General features: G+C 41.5%; 1 gene segment (V, D, J or C); it reads right to left on the reverse strand.

Annotated features, from left to right (window-relative positions):
- Positions 1–1734: 1734 nt before the first annotated feature.
- LOC133255916 (T cell receptor alpha variable 2-like) lies at positions 1735–2426 on the reverse strand. The segment is given in 2 exon segments: positions 1735–2219; positions 2333–2426. Coding segments are annotated over 2 exon segments (360 nt in total).
- Positions 2427–20463: the final 18037 nt, after the last annotated feature.

The raw sequence follows: 20463 nt of genomic DNA on the forward strand, positions 1-20463 counted from the left end.
AGTTGGTGATGGACAGGGAGGCCTGGCGTGCTGCAGCTCATGGGATCGCAAAAAGTCAGACACGACTGAATGACTGAACTGAACTGAAAAGCAGAGAATGGGCTTCTCAGGTGGCGCTAGTGGTAAAGAACTCACCTGACAATGCAGGAGACATAAGAGACACAGGTTTGATCCCTGTGTCAGGAAGATCCCCTGGAGAAGGGCATGGCAACCCTCTCCAGTATTCTTGCCTGGAGAATCCCATGGACAGAAGAGCCTGGCAGGGTACGGTCCTAAGGGTCGCAAAGAGTCAACTCAACTGAAGCAACTTAGCATGCACACAAAAGTAGAGAATAGTGGTTAAAGCCTCAAGATCCGGGCTCCTGAATCTGAGATTCTCACATCAAACTTGGATGAGCAATAGAATTTCCAGAGAGACATTTATAGAAAATACAGACTTCTGGGTCCCATCCCTGCAAACTATGATTCCGTTACTCTGGAATGCAGGGGAGAAAAAAATCTACTCTTTTTAACAAAACTCCAGAGACTTCTGATAAAAAAAAAAAAAAAGAAAATCACAGATCTATCCTAGGACTTTAGTCTCTAAAGTGGGAAGGAAAGATCTGGGTAAAAAGACAAAGATAATTTAACAAAGATATGGGAAGAATATATTACACCTTATATGGTATGTTTTTTAAGTGTAAAAATTTGGAATAAGATTGAGTTTTACTAATATTTCATATACTAATTGACACTGGCATCCTCACTTAGTGTATATATCAAATTGTAATAAGTAAAATATCCTGAGAGAAGGATTAAGGTTTCAAACTCAGGGCTTTTGGTAGTAGCTATTCACTCATTTGTTCCCTTTCAGCTAATTATACTATCAAATGTTAACTAAAGTACACTTTACAAAATGTGTGTATAACTCCATGGACTATAGGCCTCCAGGCTCCTCTGTCGATGGAAATTTCCAGATAAGAATACTGGAGCAGGTTATTATTTCCTACTCCAAGGGATCTTCCTGACCCAGGGATTGAATCCACATCTCCTGCAATGGCAGGCAGATTCTTTACCACTGAGCCAATTGTGTCTTAAAAAAATTCCCACAAACAGAGTGAAGTTGGCAGATAATATTTAAAGTGCAGAAAGAAAGAAGAAAATAGCAGAGTGGACATGATTCTTCCTCTCTGCTATTTTCTTCTTGCTTTCTTCATTTGCATTTTAAATATTATCAGCCAGCTTCATTCTCTTTGCGGGAATTATTTTTAAGACACAGGTGGTGCAGTGGTAAAGAATCAGCCATTTTACAATGGAAAGCAAAAATACTCGAGGCATATTTCAAAAAGAAAGAGATCAAAAGTGTTTCAGTTATCCAAAAGAAAATTTTAAACATGAATTCACAGAACCATTATTGAAACACTCCATAAAAACTTATTTCCCTGTGTACTTTTAGTATATATGGTGCTGTGCTGTGCTGTGCTTATTTACTCAGTCATGTCCAACTCTTTGCGACCCCATGGACTGTAACCCTCCAGGCACTCTGTCCATGAGGATTCTTCAGGCAAGAATACTGGTGTTCTGCTCCAGGGAATCTTACCAACCCAGGGACTGAACCCAGGTCTCCTGCATTGCAGGCAGATTTTTGCCATCTGAGCCACCAGGGAAGCCCAAGAATACTGGAGTGGGTACCCTAACCCTTCTTCAGGGAATTTTTCTGACCCAGGAATCTAATGGGGGTCTCCTGCATTGTAGGCTCACTACAAGCTGGGCTACAAGGGAAGCCCATTGTATATAGTGTTTGAACTCAAATGTTTTTCCTGACAGTGCAAATGGAAAAGCTTGGGGGAATGCTGAATTGGGAGTAGGAGGGGAAGCAATTATTGTTCATCTTTCTTCCACACCTGCAAATGCTGTGACCTCTCCTTGTTTCTGTTCAGCTCTTCATGGATGCCCTGCTTCTGTGTACCTCAGAGCACAATAGTAAACCCCCGCATCTGCCGGCTGCACCTGGAGGATGAGCAGTGATGAAGAGAACCTCTCATATGTCATGTTGTAGCGTCCATGTTGAGAAGGCTTTGAGCCCTTAATGAGGAGTCTTGGTGCAAATCCTGGGAAGTGAAGGTACCAGAGGAAGTCATAAACATTGGATATAGAGTGATTACAGGAAATTTCTGCCACAGCTCCCTCCGAAGAGACCACAGTGGGAGACTGAAATACTTGCTCCTTGCTGTCTGCAACTACAGGAAACAAACAAACAAAAAAAAGAAGGTTGTGACTTTGAAATTGAAAACAAATTTTAAAACAAAGACATATATTTTTCCAAGACCAGATGGTGAAAAGGCTTACTCACCCTTCCAGAGAGAGCTGAGGAGGACACCCAGCCACACTGCTTCCAGAGTGCTCTGCAAAGCCATGGCCAAAATGCAGCTGGTCTCAGGCCAGTTGCCTCAAGTGTAACACTCACAGGAAGCTGATTATAGGCTGCCTCTTTTGCATTTTCTTCTGTGTCATGACATCATCAGTCAGAATCTATGAACCAAGAAGAATCACTACAATTCTGAGGCTACTTAATAACTTCATCTGTACTTTGTTCTGAGTAGGGAGTCTTAAAAAAGGAGATGCCCTGGAGGAGGAAATGGCAACCCACTCCAGTATTCTTGCCTGGAAAATCCCATGTACAGAGGAGCCTGGCAGGCTACAAGTCCATGGGGTCACAAAGAGTCAGACAAGACTTAGCAACTGAGCACACACACATCCTCTCAGAGGTCACCACAGCTGTGCATGTAAGAAGGCATTAATCATTTAAGAAGCTTGCTTCCCTCATTAACGGTGCCAGAAAGAGTCTCCAATGATGGGAGGAGACTGATTCATCATTCGAACTAAAGTGATAGGTTCACACAAAAAAGTACGCTGAACTTATCATATGTAATATAATGCTATGCTAATATATTCAAAATAATAATCATGAAATCTTAGTGCCCGTGGTAGATGAGCAATGCATATTTTTAAGGCACAAAAATTACAATGTAAATTACAATATTCATCAAAGTTTGACTCTTTGCATCCAAGGTGATCTCTGGAATAAGTATGGAAGGAAAATCTCACTTACATTTTTCTGTAACCAAAAGAAACTGGGTCTAGAAAGACCCAAAATTGCATCTGTGATGACCTTTTTTGGATAGTGAAAGTGAAAGTCACTTAGTCGTGTCCAACTCTTTGTGACCCCATGAACTATACAATCCGTGGAATTCTCTAGGCAAGAATACTGGAGTAGGTAGCCGTTCCCTTCTCCAGGGCATCTTCCCAACTGAGGGATCGAACCCAGCTTTCCCACATTGCAGGCTTTTGGATATTACCTATCTTCATTTTATAGCCTGAGACTGTCCCATCTGTTACTAATGAGGGCTTAGTAGTTCTAGCTGAGGGTTTTATACAGATTTTAATGGGATTTTATTTGAAAAAGAAGAGAACAGAAGATCTGTGGCCGTTCAAGTTTTGTACAGTAGCATTTATCGGAGAAGGCAATGGCACCCCACTCCAGAACTTTTGCCTAGAAAATCCCATGGAGGAGGAGCCTGGTAGGCTGCAGTCCATGGGGTCGCTAGAGTCGGACACAACTGAGCGACTTGACTTTCACTTTTCACTTTCATGCATTGGAGAAGGAAATGGCAACCCACTCCAGCGTTCTTGCCTGGAGAATCCCAGGGACGGGGAAGCCTGGTGGGCTACCGTCTATGGGGTCGCACAGAGTCGGACACGACTGAAGTGACTTAGCAGCAGTAGCAGCATTTACATGTACACCAGCGCCGCCTAGTGGGCTCCATGGGAACTGATGGAAGGTCATGTCCCACGCAACCTCTGAGACGGTCTTCATAGCTTCTCACAACCTGAAGAGGTGTTTTTGCCCTTTGCTTTTCTTCAAATTCCTTTTCTTTATTCAATATCCATAAGGATATGAAGACTATAGAGAGGAAATAATCACCTTCTTAGAAAGCCTTCTGGTTAACAAAAGATGTTCCTCATTCAGGAGAGTGGTTATTTAAAATACACTTCCATAGAGTGGAATGTTTCCTTTCCTCATCCTAAAATGGTTGTTTTATTCATTTCCTTTTCTATCTTTTTTTAATAGTCTCCCAGATCAGGAAAAATTTCCAGTTTATTGTGATCCACACAGTCAAAGGCTTTGGCATAGTCAATAAAGGAAAAATAGATGTTTTCCTGGAACTCTCTTGCTTTTTCCATGATCCAGCGGATGTTGGCAATTTGATCTCTGGCTCCTCTGCCTTTTCTAAAACCAGCTTGAACAACTGGAAGTTCATTGTTCACGTATTGCTGAAGCCTGGCTTGGAGAATTTTGAGCATTACTTTACTAGCATGTGAGATGAGTGCAATTGTGCAGTAGTTTGAGCATTCTTTGGCATTGCCTTTCTTTGGCACTGGAATGAAAACTGACCTTTTCCAGTCCTGTGGCCACTGCTGAGTTTTCCAAATTTACTGGCATGTTGAGTGCAGCACTTTCACAGCATCATCTTTCAGGAATTGAAAAAGCTCAACTGGAATGCCATCACGTCCACTAGCTTTGTTCATAGTGATGCTTTCTAAGGCCCACTTGACTTCACATTCCAGCATGTCTGGCTCTAGGTGAGTGATCACACCATCGTGATTAGCTGGGTGGTAAAGCTCTATTTGTACAGTTTGTGTATTCCTGCCACCTCTTCTTACTATCTTCTGCTTCTGTTAGGTCCATACTATTTCTGTCCTTTATCCAGCCCATCTTTGCATGAAATGTTCCCTTGGTATCTCTAATTTTCTTGAAGAGATCTCTAGTCTTTCCCATTCTATTGTTTTCCTCTATTTCTTTGTCTTGATCGCTGAGGAAGGCTTTCTTTGCTCTCCTTGCTATTCTTTGGAACTCTGCATTCAGATGCTTATATCTTTCATTTTCTCCTTTGCTTTTCACATCTCTTCTTTTCACAGCTATTTGTAAGGCCTCCTCAGACAGCCATTTTGCTTTTTTGCATTTCTTTTCCATGGAGATGGTCTTGATCCCTGTCTCCTGTACAATGTCCCAAACCTCCGTCCATAGCTCATCAGGCACTCTATCTGTCAGATCTAGTCCCTTAAATCTATTTCTGACTTCCACTGTATAACCATAAGGATTTAATTTAGGTCATACCTGAATGGTCTAGTGGTTTTCCCTACTTTCTTCAATTTAAGTCTGTTCAATAAGGAGTTCATGGTCTGAGCCACATTCAGCTCCCGGTCTTGTTTTGGCTGACTGTATAGAGCTTCTCCATAGTTGGCTGCAAAAAATATAATCAATCTGATTTTGGTGTTGACCATCTGCTGTTGTCCATGAGTAGAGTCTTCTCTTGTGTTGTTGGAAGAGGGTGTTTGCTATGACCAGTGCGTTCTCTTGGCAAAACTCTATTAGCCTTTGTCTTGCTTCATTCTGTACTCAAAAGCCAAATTTACCTATTAATCCAGGTGTTTCCTGACTTCCTACTTTTGCACTCCAACGCTTATAATGAAAAGGACAACTTTTTTGGGTGTTAGATCTAAAAGGTCTTGTAAGTCTTCATAGAACTCTCCAACTTCAGATCTTCAGTGTTACTGGTTGGGGCATAGGCTTGGAATACCGTGATATTGAATGGTTTGCCTTGGAAACAAACAAAGATCATTCTGTCATTTTTGAGATTGCATCCAAGTACTGCATTTCGGACCCTTTTGTTGACCATGATGGCTACTCCATTTCTTCTACGGGATATCTGCTCACAGTAGTAGATATAATAGTCATCTGAGTTAAATTCACCCATTCCAGTCCATCTTAGTGTGCTGAGTCCTAGAATGTCGATGTTCATGCTTGCCATCTGCCGTTTGACCACTTCCAATTTGCCTTGATTCATGGACCTGACATTCCAGGTTCCTATGCAATATTGCTCTTTACAGCATCGAACCTTGCTTCTATCATCAGTCACATCCACAGCTGGGTATTGTTTTTGCTTTGGTTCCATCCCTTTATTCTTTCTGGAGTTATTTCTCCACTGGTCTCCAGTAGCATATTGGGCACCTACCAACCCGGGGAGTACATCTTTCAGTGTCCTATCTCTCTGCCTTTTCATACTGTTCATGGGGTTCTCAAGGCAAGAATACTGAAGGGGTTTGCCATTCCCTTCTCCAGTGGACCACATTCTGTGGTCTCTCCACCACGACCCCTCCGTCTTGGGTAGCCCCACATGGTATGGCTTAGTTCACTGAGTTAGACAAGGCTGTGGTCCATGTGATCAGATTGGCTAGTTTTCTCTGATTATGGTTTCTCTGATGCCGTCTCGCAACACCTACCATCTTACTTGGGTTTCTCTTACCTTGGACGTGGGGTATCTCTTCACGGCTATTCCAGCAAAGCAGCCTCTTGAGGCTGTCTATTAAGGAACCTGTATGTGGGTCAGGAAGCAACAGTTAGAACTGGACATGGAGCAACAGACTGATCCCAAATACGAAAAGGAGTACGTCAAGGCTGTATATGGTCACCCTGCTTATTTAAATTCTATGCAGAGTACAACATGAGAAACACTGGGCTGGAAGAAGCACAAGCTGGAATCAAGATTGCCAGGAGGAATATCAATAACCTCAGCTATGCAGATGACACCACCCTTATGGCAGAAAGTGAAGAGGAACTAAAAAGACTCTTGATGAAAGTGAAGGAGGAAAGTGAAAAAGTTGGCTTAATGCTCAACATTCAGAAAACTAAAATCATGGAATCTGGTCCCATCACTTCATGGGAAATAGATGGGGAAACAGTGTCAGACTGTATTTTTTGGGGTCCAGAATCACTGCAGATGGTGATTGCAGCCATGAAATTAAAAGACGCTTACTCCTTGGAAGGAAAGTTATGACCAACCTAGATAGGATATTAGAAAGCAGAGATATTACTTTCCCAACAAAGCAAGTCAAAGCTATGGTTTTTCCAGTAGTTTTGTATGGATGTGATATTGGACGGTGAGGAAAGCTGAGTGCCGAAGAATTGGTGCTTTTGAACTGTGGTGTTGGAGAAGACTCTTGCAAGCCCCTTGGACTGCAAGAAGATCCAACCAGTCCATCTTAAAGGAGATCAGTCCTGGGTGTTCATTGGAGGGACTGATGTTGAAGCTGAAACTCCAGTATTTTGGCCACCTAATGGGAAGAGTTGACTCATTGGAAAAGACCCCACTGCTGGGAAGGATTGGGGGCAGGAGGAGAAGGGGACGACAGAGGATGAGATGGCTGGATGACATCACCGACTCAATGGACATGGGTTTGGGTGGACTCCAGGAGTTGGTGATGCACAGGGATGCCTGGTGTGCTGCGATTCATGGAGTCGCAAAGAGGTGGACATGACTGAGCGACTGAACTGAACTGAGGTCAGTAAAAATTAGTTTCTTCCCCAATATTTTTTCTTTTTTTACTGAGAGTATCTTTAATAATGATAAGATGATCACTTAGGACTTCTTATTGATATATAGGTATTCCCAGGAGGTGCTAGTGGTAAAGAACCCATCTGTCAATGCAGGAAACATAAAAGATGGGTTCGATCCCTGAGTTGGGAAGATCCCCTGGAGGAGGGCATGACAACCGACTCCTGTATTCTTGCCTGGAGAATCCCATGGACAGAGGAGCCTGGCAAGCTATGATCCATAGGATTGCTAAGAGACAGACATGATTGAGTGACAAACACCGAAATGACCACAAAAAGCTTCCAAATAAATTACAGAATTTCAGTATGGCTGTAAAATTAAAATAAAGGAATCAAAGACAAGTGCACACAGATTCATTTAGTCCAAAAACTAATATAGCTACTATGATTAATTAGAGCTCTGAATTTTCTGAGAACTGGAACATAAAAGGTAACACAAAGAAAATACAGTTATACAAATAACTGATTAAGGGTTCAGGCAGCTTCTTCTTTGAAGCCAAGTGGTCTACAGCTATACATAACTTAAAACTCTTCAGATTACTGGGTATGTACTTCTGGTTCACAGCTTCTAACTACTGCAAAATGTTTAACCAAGGGCTTCCTCCACATTTACCTATCCAATCCCTTAGTGATGGACTCTGAGGTTGCCTCTAACTTTCATCAACACAGCAATAAATGTTTCTGGATTTCCCCTTAACTGTGCAAGAACTTCTTTGGGATATGTATCAATCAAAGATGCTGTTGTTCAGTCGTGTCCAACTCTATGCAACCCCATGGACTGCAGCATGCCAGGATTCACTGTCATTCACCATCTCCCAGAGCTCACTCAAACTCGTGTCCATTGAGTCGGTGATGCAATCCAACCATCTCGTCCTCTGTCATCCCCTTATGTGTATATATATATAGTGTGGGAGACATGCAGCTTTATTTTTCTCCATAGACCAGGACATTTTTCTCAACACTATCTACAAAATAACCCACCTTTCTCCCACAGGTATGTTTTACTATGTTTATTACATATAATGTTACCCATGAATTGGCTCTGTTCTTGAGTTTTATATTTTATATCATTGATCTACTTGTTTCTGTAATACTAATACTACCATACTCTTTTATTAGCTTTATAGAGCAATATGCTTGATCAAGACCTCCCTTATTCAGTGAGATTTTCAGATGTAATTCAATAAAATCTAATCTGACTAGTTTATGCAGAAAAAATTAAGAGATATTAAAAGAAGAGGTATGATCTAAATCAAATCCCTTATGATTATACAGTGGAAGTGAGAAATAGATTTAAGGGACTAGATCTGATAGATAGAGTGCCTGATGAGCTATGGATGGAAGTTCGTGACATTGTACAGGAGACAGGGATCAAGACCAACCCCATGGAAAAGAAATGCAAAAAAGCAAAATGGCTGTCTGAGGAGGCCTTACAAAGAGCTGTGAAAAGAAGAGAAGTGAAAAGCAAAGGAGAAAAGGAAAGATATTCCCATTTGAATGCAAAGTTCCAAAGAATAGCAAGGAGAGATAAGAAAATCATCCTCAGTGATCAAGACAAAGAAATAGAGGAAAATAACAGAATGGGAAAGACTAGAGTTCTCTTCAAGAAAGTAGAGATACCAAGGGAACATTTAATGCAAAGATGGGCTGGATAAAGGACAGAAATGGTATGGACCTAACAGAAGCAGAAGATATTAAGAAGAGGTGGCAAGAATACACAGAAGAACTATACAAAAAAGAGCTTCACAACCCAGATAATCACGATGGTGTGATCACTCACCTAGAGCCAGACATTCTGGACCGTGAAGTCAAGTGGGCCTTAGAAAGCATCACTACGAACAAAGCTAGTGGATACGATGGCATTCCAGTTGAGCTCTTTCAAATTCTGAAAGATGATGCTGTGGAAGTGCTGCACTAAATATGCCACAAATTTGGAAAACTCAGCAGTGGCCACAGGACTGGAAAAGATCAGTTTTCACTCCTGTGCCAAAGAAAGGCAATGCCAAAGAATGCTCAAACTACCACACAATTGCACTCATCTCACACTCTAGTAAAGTACTGGTCAAAATTCCCCAAGCCAGGCTTCAGCAATACATGAACCGTGAACTTCCAGATGTACATTATGAGAAACGCTGGGCTGGAAGAAGCACAAGCTGGAATCAAGATTGCTGGGAGAAATATTAATAACCTCAGATAAGCAGATGACACCACCCTTATGGAATAAAGTGAAGAGGAACTAAAAAGCCTCTTGATGAAAGTGAAGGAGGAGAGTGAAAAAGTTGGCTTAAAGCTCAACATTCAGAAAACGAATATCATGGCATCTGGTTCCATCACTTCACGGGAAATAGACAGGGAAGCAGCGGAAACAGTGTCAGACTTTATTTTTGGGGGCTCCAAAATCACTGCAGATGGTGATTGCAGCCATGAAATTAAAAGATGCTTACTCCTTGGAAGGAAAGTTATGACCAACTTAGATAGCATATTAAAAAGCAGAGATATTACTTTACGAACGAAGGTCCATCTAGTCAAGGCTATGGTTTTTCCAGTGGTGATGTATGGATGTGAGAGTTGGACTGTGAAGAAAGCTGAGTGCTGAAGAATTGATGCTTTTGAACTGTGGTGTTGGAGAAGACTCTTACGAGTCCCTTGAACAGCAAGGAGATCGATCTCCTAAAGGAGACCAATCCTGGGTGTTCATTGGAAGGACTGATGCTGAAGCTGAAACTCCAATACTTTGGCCACCTCATGGGAAGAGTTTTCAAATTGGAAAAGACCCTGATGCTGGGAGTGATTGGGGGCAGGAGGAGAAGGGGACGATAGAGGATGAGATGGCTGGATGGCATCACCAACTCAATCGACATGAGTTTGAGTGATCTATGGGAGTTGGTGAGGGACAGGGATGCCTGGCGTGCTGCAATTCATGGGGTCGCAGAGTTGGACATGACTGAGCGACTGAACTGAACTGTACTGAACCTTCTAAAGGTTTGGTCTGAATGAAACAAATGTTTCAAAGGATAGATTCCATTGGGCTCTGTATTCCTCATCGATTTTCCACAGTTCCAGAAGGTGGTCATCCACTGTGGTCAGTCTTTTAAATTAATGGCTGCAGTCACCATGGAGCTCTGAGAATAATCCATCTGAGATGGTCGTTAATGCCCAGAAATCCTCCATTGGTTCCAAAGTAAGATGAAATGAAATCTTGATTTTATTCCACAAAAGAACAAATGAGGCCATCTGAACTGGACCTTTCATCTCCTGACACCCTGGTGTCCTTTTGTAATCACACTAAGTCCACACCTTAGATCTGCTACTCAAACTCACTTAACAGATATTAAACAGAGAAGTGGACCCATCACTAGTCCCTACTGACTAGCTCCTGCTGCTGCTAAACCGCTTCAGTCATGTCTGACTCTGTGCAACCCCATAGACAGCAGCTCACCAGGCTCCACTGTCCCTGGGATTCTCCAGGCAAGAATACTGGAGTGGGTTGCCATTTCCTTCTCCAATGCATGAAAGTGAAAAGTGAAAGGGAAGTTGCTCAGTCGTGTCCAACTCCTAGCGACCCCATGGACTGCAGCCTACAAGGCTCCTCCGTCCATGGGATTTTCCAGGCAAGAGTACTGGAGTGGGTTGCCATTGCATTCTCCAACTGACTAGCTAGGAAAAGACATTTGATGTGGAATCAGTCACCAAAACAGGAAGTGTAGGAGAAGAAGAAAAGGCACAAGTTCACAGTCAAGAGAGACCTAAATCCAAATCCCAGCTCTTCCACCTTGTGACCCAGGGCAACTCTCTCCTTGAAGCCTCAGTTTCTTCATCTGTAAAACTGGGACACTAACACCTACTTCAGAGTCAGCCTGTTGTAAACAGTCAGTGGTAAACTGCAATTGCTTCCCATTCTTTTCCTTCTTTTCTAAACCACATGGAAAGAACCATGACCAGTAGAAAGCACTTGTGTAGGAATTATAGTATATGTGACTATTTTTAATGTATATAAGGATCATTCACTCTTCCTTCAAGAAATACCGAGTAGAGAATCTCCTGGCAGTCCAGCGGTTAGGACTCCAAGTTTCCATTGCAGGGTGTTTGGGTGGAGAACTAAGATCCCACAGCCAAAAAAAAAAAAAAAAAGAAATCCCCAATATAAACTCAGTAACAGTAACAAAAAGGATGTTTTTAACTCTGAAAAAGAGCTAAATCCAAAAGATATCTTAATGTTACTTGAATCAGCCAATTGCAATAATCCAAACACGTTAAATACTCACAATAATGTAGAAAAAATAGTGGTATGTTGAGCCCTTTGCTCATATAATATGGGAAAGGAAAATCACTAGAAAATATTTGGGGAACACTTCTTCCAGGTCTAAAATTGTTGACAGTATTCTAAATAAGCAACTTTTTCATTTTCCCATGGAAAAGATCAATGAGTGCTGATGACTTCTAGCACCATTTTGACACAGTATATATGAAATACCAAGTATGGAATAACCAGCTTCCCTTCAGTACCAGGTCGAGAAGAAAGAAGGATTTATGAGGGAGTTAAATAGGCCAGAACACCTTGCACAGAAGTAACCTAAAAGGGTCACATTTTAGAATCAGCTCGTTGCAACAGCGACCCCATGTGGTAAATATACTTGGACAGAAGAAATGTTTCACAGGAGTCAGTAGGTCTCTGCTGCTACTGCTAAGTGGCTTCAGTCGTGTCCTACCAGGCTCCCCCGTCCCAGAGATTCTCCAGGCAAGAACACTGGAGTGGGTTGCCATTTCTTTCTCCAGTGAATGAAAGTGAAAAATGAAAGTGAAGTCACTCAGTCGTGTCCGACTCTTAGCGACCCCAGGGACTGTGGCCCACCAGGCTCCTCCATCCATGGGATTTTCCAGGCAAGAGTGCTGGAGTGGGGTGTCATTGCCTTCTCCGAAATAGGTCTCAGATCCATGCAATTTATGGACCGCCCATCATATTTCTTCGTTAAAGGTAGAAGCCAATAGTTTGGCTTGATCACGTGGACCACAGGGTCTATCTGAGGCAATGGAGAACATTCTGATTGAGGATCCAGATAAACCAGTCGTGAGCAGTTTTAAGGACCTGATATTTCTGCAATTTTACGCAAATCACTTATTGCCTGAGAAGCAGTTTCTTCACTTCTATAAGAGATTGTGTAGACTAATTAATCAATTGTGGAGGTTAATTAATTAATTTTACTTAATAAAGAACTTCCATAATAAAATTCTTTCTACATGACATATTTCTATATAAATTCAACTATGTTTAACATAGGAAATATCACAAGACCAAAACAATGATCCTACTTTTTCAGGACAGCAAATAGAACTTGATTTTTCTGTGTTGCCATCTATTAACTAACTTAGGAAATTATTATTGTATCAAACAACAAAAGGAAGGAACATTAGAGGCTTTTCTATGCTGCAGCCTTGGGAATGAAAGTAATCATTAATGACTGTGTTGTTAGGGGCTGAATTTTGTCTCTTCCCACCTCTCCCACTCACTCAAAAATATATGTTGGAGACCTAATCCCCAGTACCTCAGAATGTGACTTTATTTAGACAGTGTTCTTTAGAGAAATAATCAAGTTAAAATGAGATATGGGTGGACTCTAATCCAACATGATTGGTGTCCTTATAAAAAAGGGAAATTTGGACACAGAGATGACACTAATAAAGGGAAAACAACGTGAAGAGAACAGAGAAAACCTGTCCATCTCAAGCCAAGGAGACGGTCCTGAAACAGATCCTTCTCTCACAGCCCTTGGAAGGAACCAGAATCGCTGACACCTTAATCATGGACTTTGATTCTCTACTTCAAGACAACAAATTTCTATTGTTGAAGGCACCCATTTTGTCACAGTGGCCTTGGAAAACAAATATACGGTACTAATAATTATGTTATATAATATCTATTCTCTTTTGAAAACCTTTTTTGTGTTGAAGAGATCTGGGTCAACACAGGAGTATAAGTTCAGTTCAGTTCAGTCTCTCAGTCGTTCGACTCTTTGCGACCCCAGGAATCGCAGCACGCCAGGCCTCCCCGTCCATCACCAACTCCCAGAGTTCACTCAAACTCATGTCCATCGAGTCAGTGATGCCATCCAGCCATCTCATCCTCTGTCGTCCCCTTCTCCTCCTGCCCCCAACCCCTCCCAGCAGCAGAGTCTTTTCCAATGAGTCAACTCTTCGCATGAGGTGGCCAAAGTACTGGAGTTTCAGCTTTAGCATCATTCCTTCCACAGAACACCCAGGGCTGATCTCCTTCAGAATGGACAGGTTGGATCTCCTTGCAGTCCAAAGGACTCTCAAGAGTTTTCTCCAACACCACAGTTCAAAAGCATCAATTCTTCAGCATTCAGCCTTCTTTACACTCCAACTCTCACATCCATACATGACCACTGGAAAAACCATAGCCTTCACTAGATGGACCGTTGTTGGCAAAGTAATGTCTCTGCTTTTCAATATGCTATCTAGGTTGGTCATAACTTTCCTTCCAAGGAGTAAGCGTCTTTTAATTTCATGGCTGCAGTCACCATCTGCAGTGATTTTGGAGCCCCAAAAAAATAAAGTCTGACATTGTTTCCACTGTTTCCCCATCTATTTCCCGTGAAGTGACAGGACGAGATGCCATGATCTTCATTTTCTGAATGTTGAGCTTAAGCCAACCTTTTCACTCTCCTCTTTCACTTTCATCATGAAGCTTGTTAGTTCTTCACTTTCTGCCATAAGGGTGGTGTCATCTGCATATCTGAGGTTATTGATATTTGTCCCAGCAATCTTGATTCCAGTTTATGCTTCTTCCTATATACATGCATTAATGTTATTTTTTATATGTACTGAAATTAAAAGATAAAAAAACCTCAAAGCCCTGTTAAAGCAAATTTTAGAAGGTTCTTGTGATTAAGAAAGAAAACAGTACCCCTATAGCAAGAGTCATCAACTAGAGATACATTTTAAATTTTAAAAGGTGAGTTTTACTCTGGTTGTTAAAATAATGAATTCTAAATACAGAATGTGGAAAATATGGAAAAGTATAAAAATCATGTGAATGCTATATCCAAGAAATATCTTTGGTAATATTTGGGTATATATCTTTTATTCATTTGTCTATGTATAAATATTTTTAACAAAATTGGACTGCATGTGCATATATGCACAAACACATAAATACATATCTACACTTTGGGGTACCCTGGATTTTTTAATGTTATTCTGAACCTATTAATAAGTATATGTAGAATTTGGATTCTAGTTGAAAATATTCCTCAAAATATTCCATGATAGAGATGTACTATAATTTATTTACCAATTTTCCTCATGGTAAATATTTAGATTTTAGGAAGAATACTATATAAACACTGTTATACATATATCTGTCTAAATTTCCAGTTATTTCTTTGTTAAGGGTTTTTCCATCTTCATTTTTTACATGACCACTTATAAAATAACATAAAACTACAGTTATTTCTTTAGACTAGCTTCTACAAAGGGGATTCCCTGGGTTAAATAGTAAGAATAATTTAAGACTCTTGGTAAGTATTAATTTACTCAATCAAACAACATTTGCAGAGTCCATACTTGGGTCAGGCACTGAGCTAGATGCAACATCCCCCTATGAAAATGGTCTTGTCAAAAGGAAAAGAATGTTTAAGCAGTGACAGTCTTCGTGATAACTGCTGTGATATGGAAAGTACAGCATCATGGGGACATACAGGTAGGAAGACTACTTTGGTTGTGGGATTCCAGGAACATTCCCAGCTGGAGTGACACCTGAACTAAAACATAGGGAAGATGGACGAATCTCATAAAGACTGGGGCAAGTAGGAAGAGGCCAAAGGAACAGCTTCGGGAAAGACCTGGAAGCGCCTGTGGGAGCACAAGTGGAGAGCACTTGGGTAGATGGTAGTTCCACTGTTTGATGTAGAAACAAAAAAACAAAGGATGAGTTTGTCTTATTTGTTTCTTTTGCTCAGGGAAGAAAAGAAGATGAAAAGCTAAACTACCACTTAATTTTAAGTATTTCTGGATTCTTGCAGAGAACACAGTGAAACTTATGATACAATTAGAAAAAGGTCAGAGGAGGGAAGACTGAAGGGAACACAAAGTGGCTCCAGGGAGGGTGGGTCCTCTTAGAGAGAGACGTCTCCCTAGCCTCCAGGCAAGGGTGAGTTCTCACATGGATGCAGCAAAATATAGCTCTCAGGAAAACCAGGAGAATAAGTCCCCAAAATGCTTCTCTACCCCTACCTTCTCTAAAATACTTAACATTATATTTCAGAAATGAAAACTGTGGTTCCACAAATAATTTTTTAAAAAGTTGGTACTTCCCTGGTGTTCCAGTGGTTAAGAATCTACTTTCCAGTGTAGGGTATGTGGGTTCGATCCCTGGTTGGGGAACTAAGACCCACATACTGCAGAGCAACTGAGTCCATGCTCCAGAACAAGAGAAGCCCCGCATCTTATCAAAGACCCACTACAGCCAAAATGTAAAAAAAAAAATAATAAAAAAGCCATGTTCCTTAAAAGACAATAAAATGTTTCTTGTTGCAATTTAACCTCAATGTAATTAGATAGGATGATACTAGCTCCTTCCCTAGAAGCAGGTTTTCTAGTATATAAGATGGTATACAGGTTCAAGTGATGTGACAAAGACCAAAGTAAAGTAACTTAAAAACAACATCGACTGCATTTCCTTCTCATGTTGCAGTCCAAATATAAGCAATTCAGTGCAGATATAGGAGATCCATAGCTCTGGTGATGGCTTTACTCCATTTGGGCTGCTATAACAAAAATACCACAGACTAGAGGCCTAAGCAACAAACATTTATTTCTAGCAATTCCGAAGGTTAGGGAGTCCAGGATCAAGGTGCCAGTGGATTGGGTATCTGGTGGGGACCCACTTCCTGGTTCATAGACCACAATCTTCCTGCTGTTCTGTCATATGGAGGAACAGGCAAAGGAGATCTCTGGAGTGCTTTTTATTATAAGAAAACAAATTCCATTCAAAAGACCTTCACCCTTACAATCTAAGAATTTCCCAAAGGCTCCACATCTTGATAACACCACACTGACGATTAGGTTTCAACATACAGCTTTTGGCAGGAGACAAACATTCAGTCCATCAGTTCAGTTCAGTGTCCAACTCTCGGCAACACCATGAACCAGAGCATGCCAGGCCTTCCTGTTCATCACCACCTCCCTGAGTTTACCCAAACTCATGTCCATTGAGTCGGTGATGCCATCCAACCATCTCATCGTTTGTCATCCCCTTCTCCTCCTGCCCTTAATCTATCCCAGCATCAGGGTCTTTTCAAATGAGTCAACTCCGCATCAGGTGGCAAAATACTGGAGTTCCAGCTTCAATATCAGTCATTCGAATGAACACCCAGGAATGGTCTCCTTTAGGATGGACTGGTTGGATCTCCTTGCAGTCTAAGGGACTCTCAAGAGTCTTCTCCAAGACAACAGTTCAAAAGCATCAATTCTTCAGCACTCAGCTTTCTTATAGTCCAACTCTCACATCCATACATGACTACTGGAAAAACCATAGCCTTGACTAGATGAAACTTTGTTGACAAAGTAATGTCTCTGCTTTTTAATATGCTGTTTAGGTTGCTCATAACTTTCCTTCCAAGTAGTAAGCGTCTTTTAATTTCATGGCTGCAATCACCATCTGCAGTGATTTTGGAGCCCCCAAATAAAATCTGTCGCTGTTTCCCCACATATTTCCCATGAACGATGGGACCAGATGCCATGATCTTTGTTTTCTGAATGTTGAGCTTAAACCAACTTTTTCACTTTCCTCTTTCACTTTCATCAAGAGGTTCTTTAGTTCTTCTTCACTTTCAGCCATAAGGGTGGTGTCATCTGCATATCTGAGGTTATTGATATTTATCCCGGCAATCTTGATTCCAGCTTGTGCTTCTTCTAGTCCAGCATTTCTCATGATGTACTCTGCATAGAAGTTAAATAAGCAGGGTGACAATATACAGCCTTGATGTACTCCTTTTCCTATTTGGAACCAGTCTGTAGTTCCATGTCAGTTCTAACTGTTGCTTCCTGACCTGCATACAGGTTCTCAAGAGGCAGGTCAGGTGGTCTGGTATTTCAGTCTCTTTCAGAATTTTCCACAGTTTATTGTGATCCACACATTCAAAGGCTTTGGCATAGTAAATAAAGCAGAAATAGATGTTTTTCTGGGGCCCTCTTGCTTTTTCCATGATTCAGTGGATGTTGGCAATTTGATATCTGGTTCCTTTGCCTTTTCTAAAACCAGCTTGAACATCAGGAGGTTCACGGTTCACGTATTGCTGAAGCTTGGCTTGGAGAATTTTGAGCATTACTTTACTAGCCTGTGAGATGAGTGAAATTCTGCGGTGGTTTGATTATTCTTTGGCATTATCTTTCTTTGGGATGGGAATGAAAACTGACCTTTTCCAGTCCTGTGGCCACTGCTGAGTTTTCCAAATTTGCTGGCATATTGAGTGCAGCACTTTCACAGCATCATCTTCAGTCCATAGCAGTGACTAAGTTTCTGATTGCTATGCTTCCCTCAAAACCCACTTCTACTCAGGGTCCAACACATATATACAACTATCCTCACAACAGTCCTTCCAATTATCTCAATTTTATAATTTAGGAGATGAGGCACATTGATTGTAAATGGCTGATCCACTCTGACATAGTTACTAAGAAGAAGAATCATAAAATATAATTTATGCTTAGTCCTTTTTCCATTGCATCCTTAAAATGAGATAAAAGAGAAGATAAAAATGAATATTATAAATAAAAACTCCATTGAATGTCTGGTTTTACTTAAAAGTTACCTGGTAATAAGGAACATTTTCCAGAACATTTTTCCAGTAAAGGAAAAAAAGAATACTCAGCTAAGTTTCCTCCTCAAGGTCAAACAAGCCAATTACCAGGACCAAATGACAAAACAGAACTTCTAATGAAACTTATTTGCTCCCTCCTAGCCACTTCAGTCAGAGAAGGTAACGGCAACCCACTCCAGTACTCTTGCCTGGAGAATCCCATGAACGCAGGAGCGTGAAAGGCTGCAGTCCATGGGGTCGTGCAGAGTCAGACACGACTGAAGGGACTTAGCAGCAGCACCAGCAGCCACCACCTCAGTAAGTGGGGGGAATATAGACCTGAGCACACAATGTCCCTTCCCTAGTCCTCCATTATAAAATGCTCTTCCCTAGCCATCCTCCCACATCATTGCCTCTGAGAAGTCCACTGAGCCAAGGATATATCTCTTCTAGATCTTGCTCTGGTTACCCAGATCCCAGGACTCCCTGCACACAAGGATTCCCCAGATCCACTTTTAAGGTCTGCATGTGCTTCTTCTAAGGACCTTCTTCCCTGATGTAGATATTCCACCAGTGTATACACAACCCAAGCCCAAGGGTAGTCAAGGAATGGCTCTTGGCAGGGATTGTAATCATGTTGGGCTGAGGTATCCCCATCAAGAATAGAATCCAAAAATAGGTTTGGGTATATATAGGAATTTAGCATACTATAAATGCAGTATCCCAAATTGATGGAGCAAAAGTGAAGTTTTCAATAAGTAGTGTTCCTATGAATGTCTATCCATTTGGAAAAAATAAAGAAATGCAAGTCTTTACATAAAAATTAATTTCTTTGGGATATACTCCTTTGAATCATATGGTTCAAAATGGAGCCGCTAATTTCTTGCAGAATCATCCCCCAGAAACCACTAATTAATTGGTCAAATGTAGAGCAAAGCTGGGCTAAGCCTAGTAGCCACCACAACTTCCAGGGAACAGCATCTGGCTCACACTGAGTCAACCAGAGCCCTTCCTGGGAGGTTCTAAGTTGAAAAGAGTAAAAAAGAGAGACACTGAGTCCAGTCCTTCACAAGGGTATAGGGAAGAAGATGTGAACACAGGAGCTGTAATCGGCCTACATGCTTATACGACCTACTTAAATCCTCCATTGTTTTGAATCCTCCTCACATTCTGTCTCACTTGCTTCCTCTCTTCTTCCTTCAGAGTCAAATTACCTCTACTTCCTTTTGTCACATAGCATTTTATGCACTTCTCTGTCTGAGCACTTACCAAACTGTTTTGAGTTATCAGTTTACTTTTCATCCCTACAACCAACAGTTTTTATTAACAGGGACTATTTTGGGAATGAGGGCTACACCACTGTTGAAATCTGTCTCATGCCTGGAGCAGCCTATAGGCTGAGGAGAAGTGGAGTGGTCAGACTGTATGCCTGAGAGGCAGGCTGCCTGGGTTTCAATTTACTTTTGAGCAGTTCTGTGACTTCAGTAAGATACATAAATTCTCTGAGCTTGAATGCTTTCATCGGCAAAGTGAAGCTCATGAGAAGAGTTGTGAGAATTAAAGGGGTTCACAAATGTTTGGGATCACACCTGGCGTCTGCAGATCAAGGATGGTTTCTTCACCTCTTTATGATCAGTGCTCAGCAGAGTATCTGGCACACAGGATTTATTTCAATATATACTTGTCAATGGCAACCCACTCCAGTACTCTTGCCTGGAAACTCCCATGGACGGAGGAGCCTGGTAGGCTGCAGTCCATGGGGTGGTGAAGAGTCAGACACGACTGAGCAACTTCACTTTCACTTTTCACTTTCCTGCCTTGGAGAAAGAAATGGCAACCCACTCCAGCGTTCTTGCCTGGAGGATCCCAAGGATGGAGGAGCCTGGTAGGCTGCCATCTACAGGGTCACACATAGTCGGACACAACTGAAGCGACTTAGCATACTTGTCAAATGAACAAATTTTGTGGCTTTACCAAAAAAAAAAAAAAAGTTATACCAAAGGACAAATCCCAGAGCCACACCGCCACCTTGTGGAGGGATAGTAAGGCTTCAGGAACATGGTTTTCTGTGCTCAGGGGTTTGTATTTAGCTCTCCCTGCGGCCCCCACCACTGTGTCCCTCACAGCACAGAAGTACAAGGCAGAGTCACTCCCTACAACAGATGGTTTCTTCAGGTGAAAAGAGGTTTGGCTCTTGTTAAATTCAGC

This window comes from Bos javanicus, chromosome 10 (genome assembly GCF_032452875.1).
Source record: "Bos javanicus breed banteng chromosome 10, ARS-OSU_banteng_1.0, whole genome shotgun sequence".
In the NCBI taxonomy this organism is placed as follows: Eukaryota; Metazoa; Chordata; class Mammalia; order Artiodactyla; family Bovidae; genus Bos; species Bos javanicus.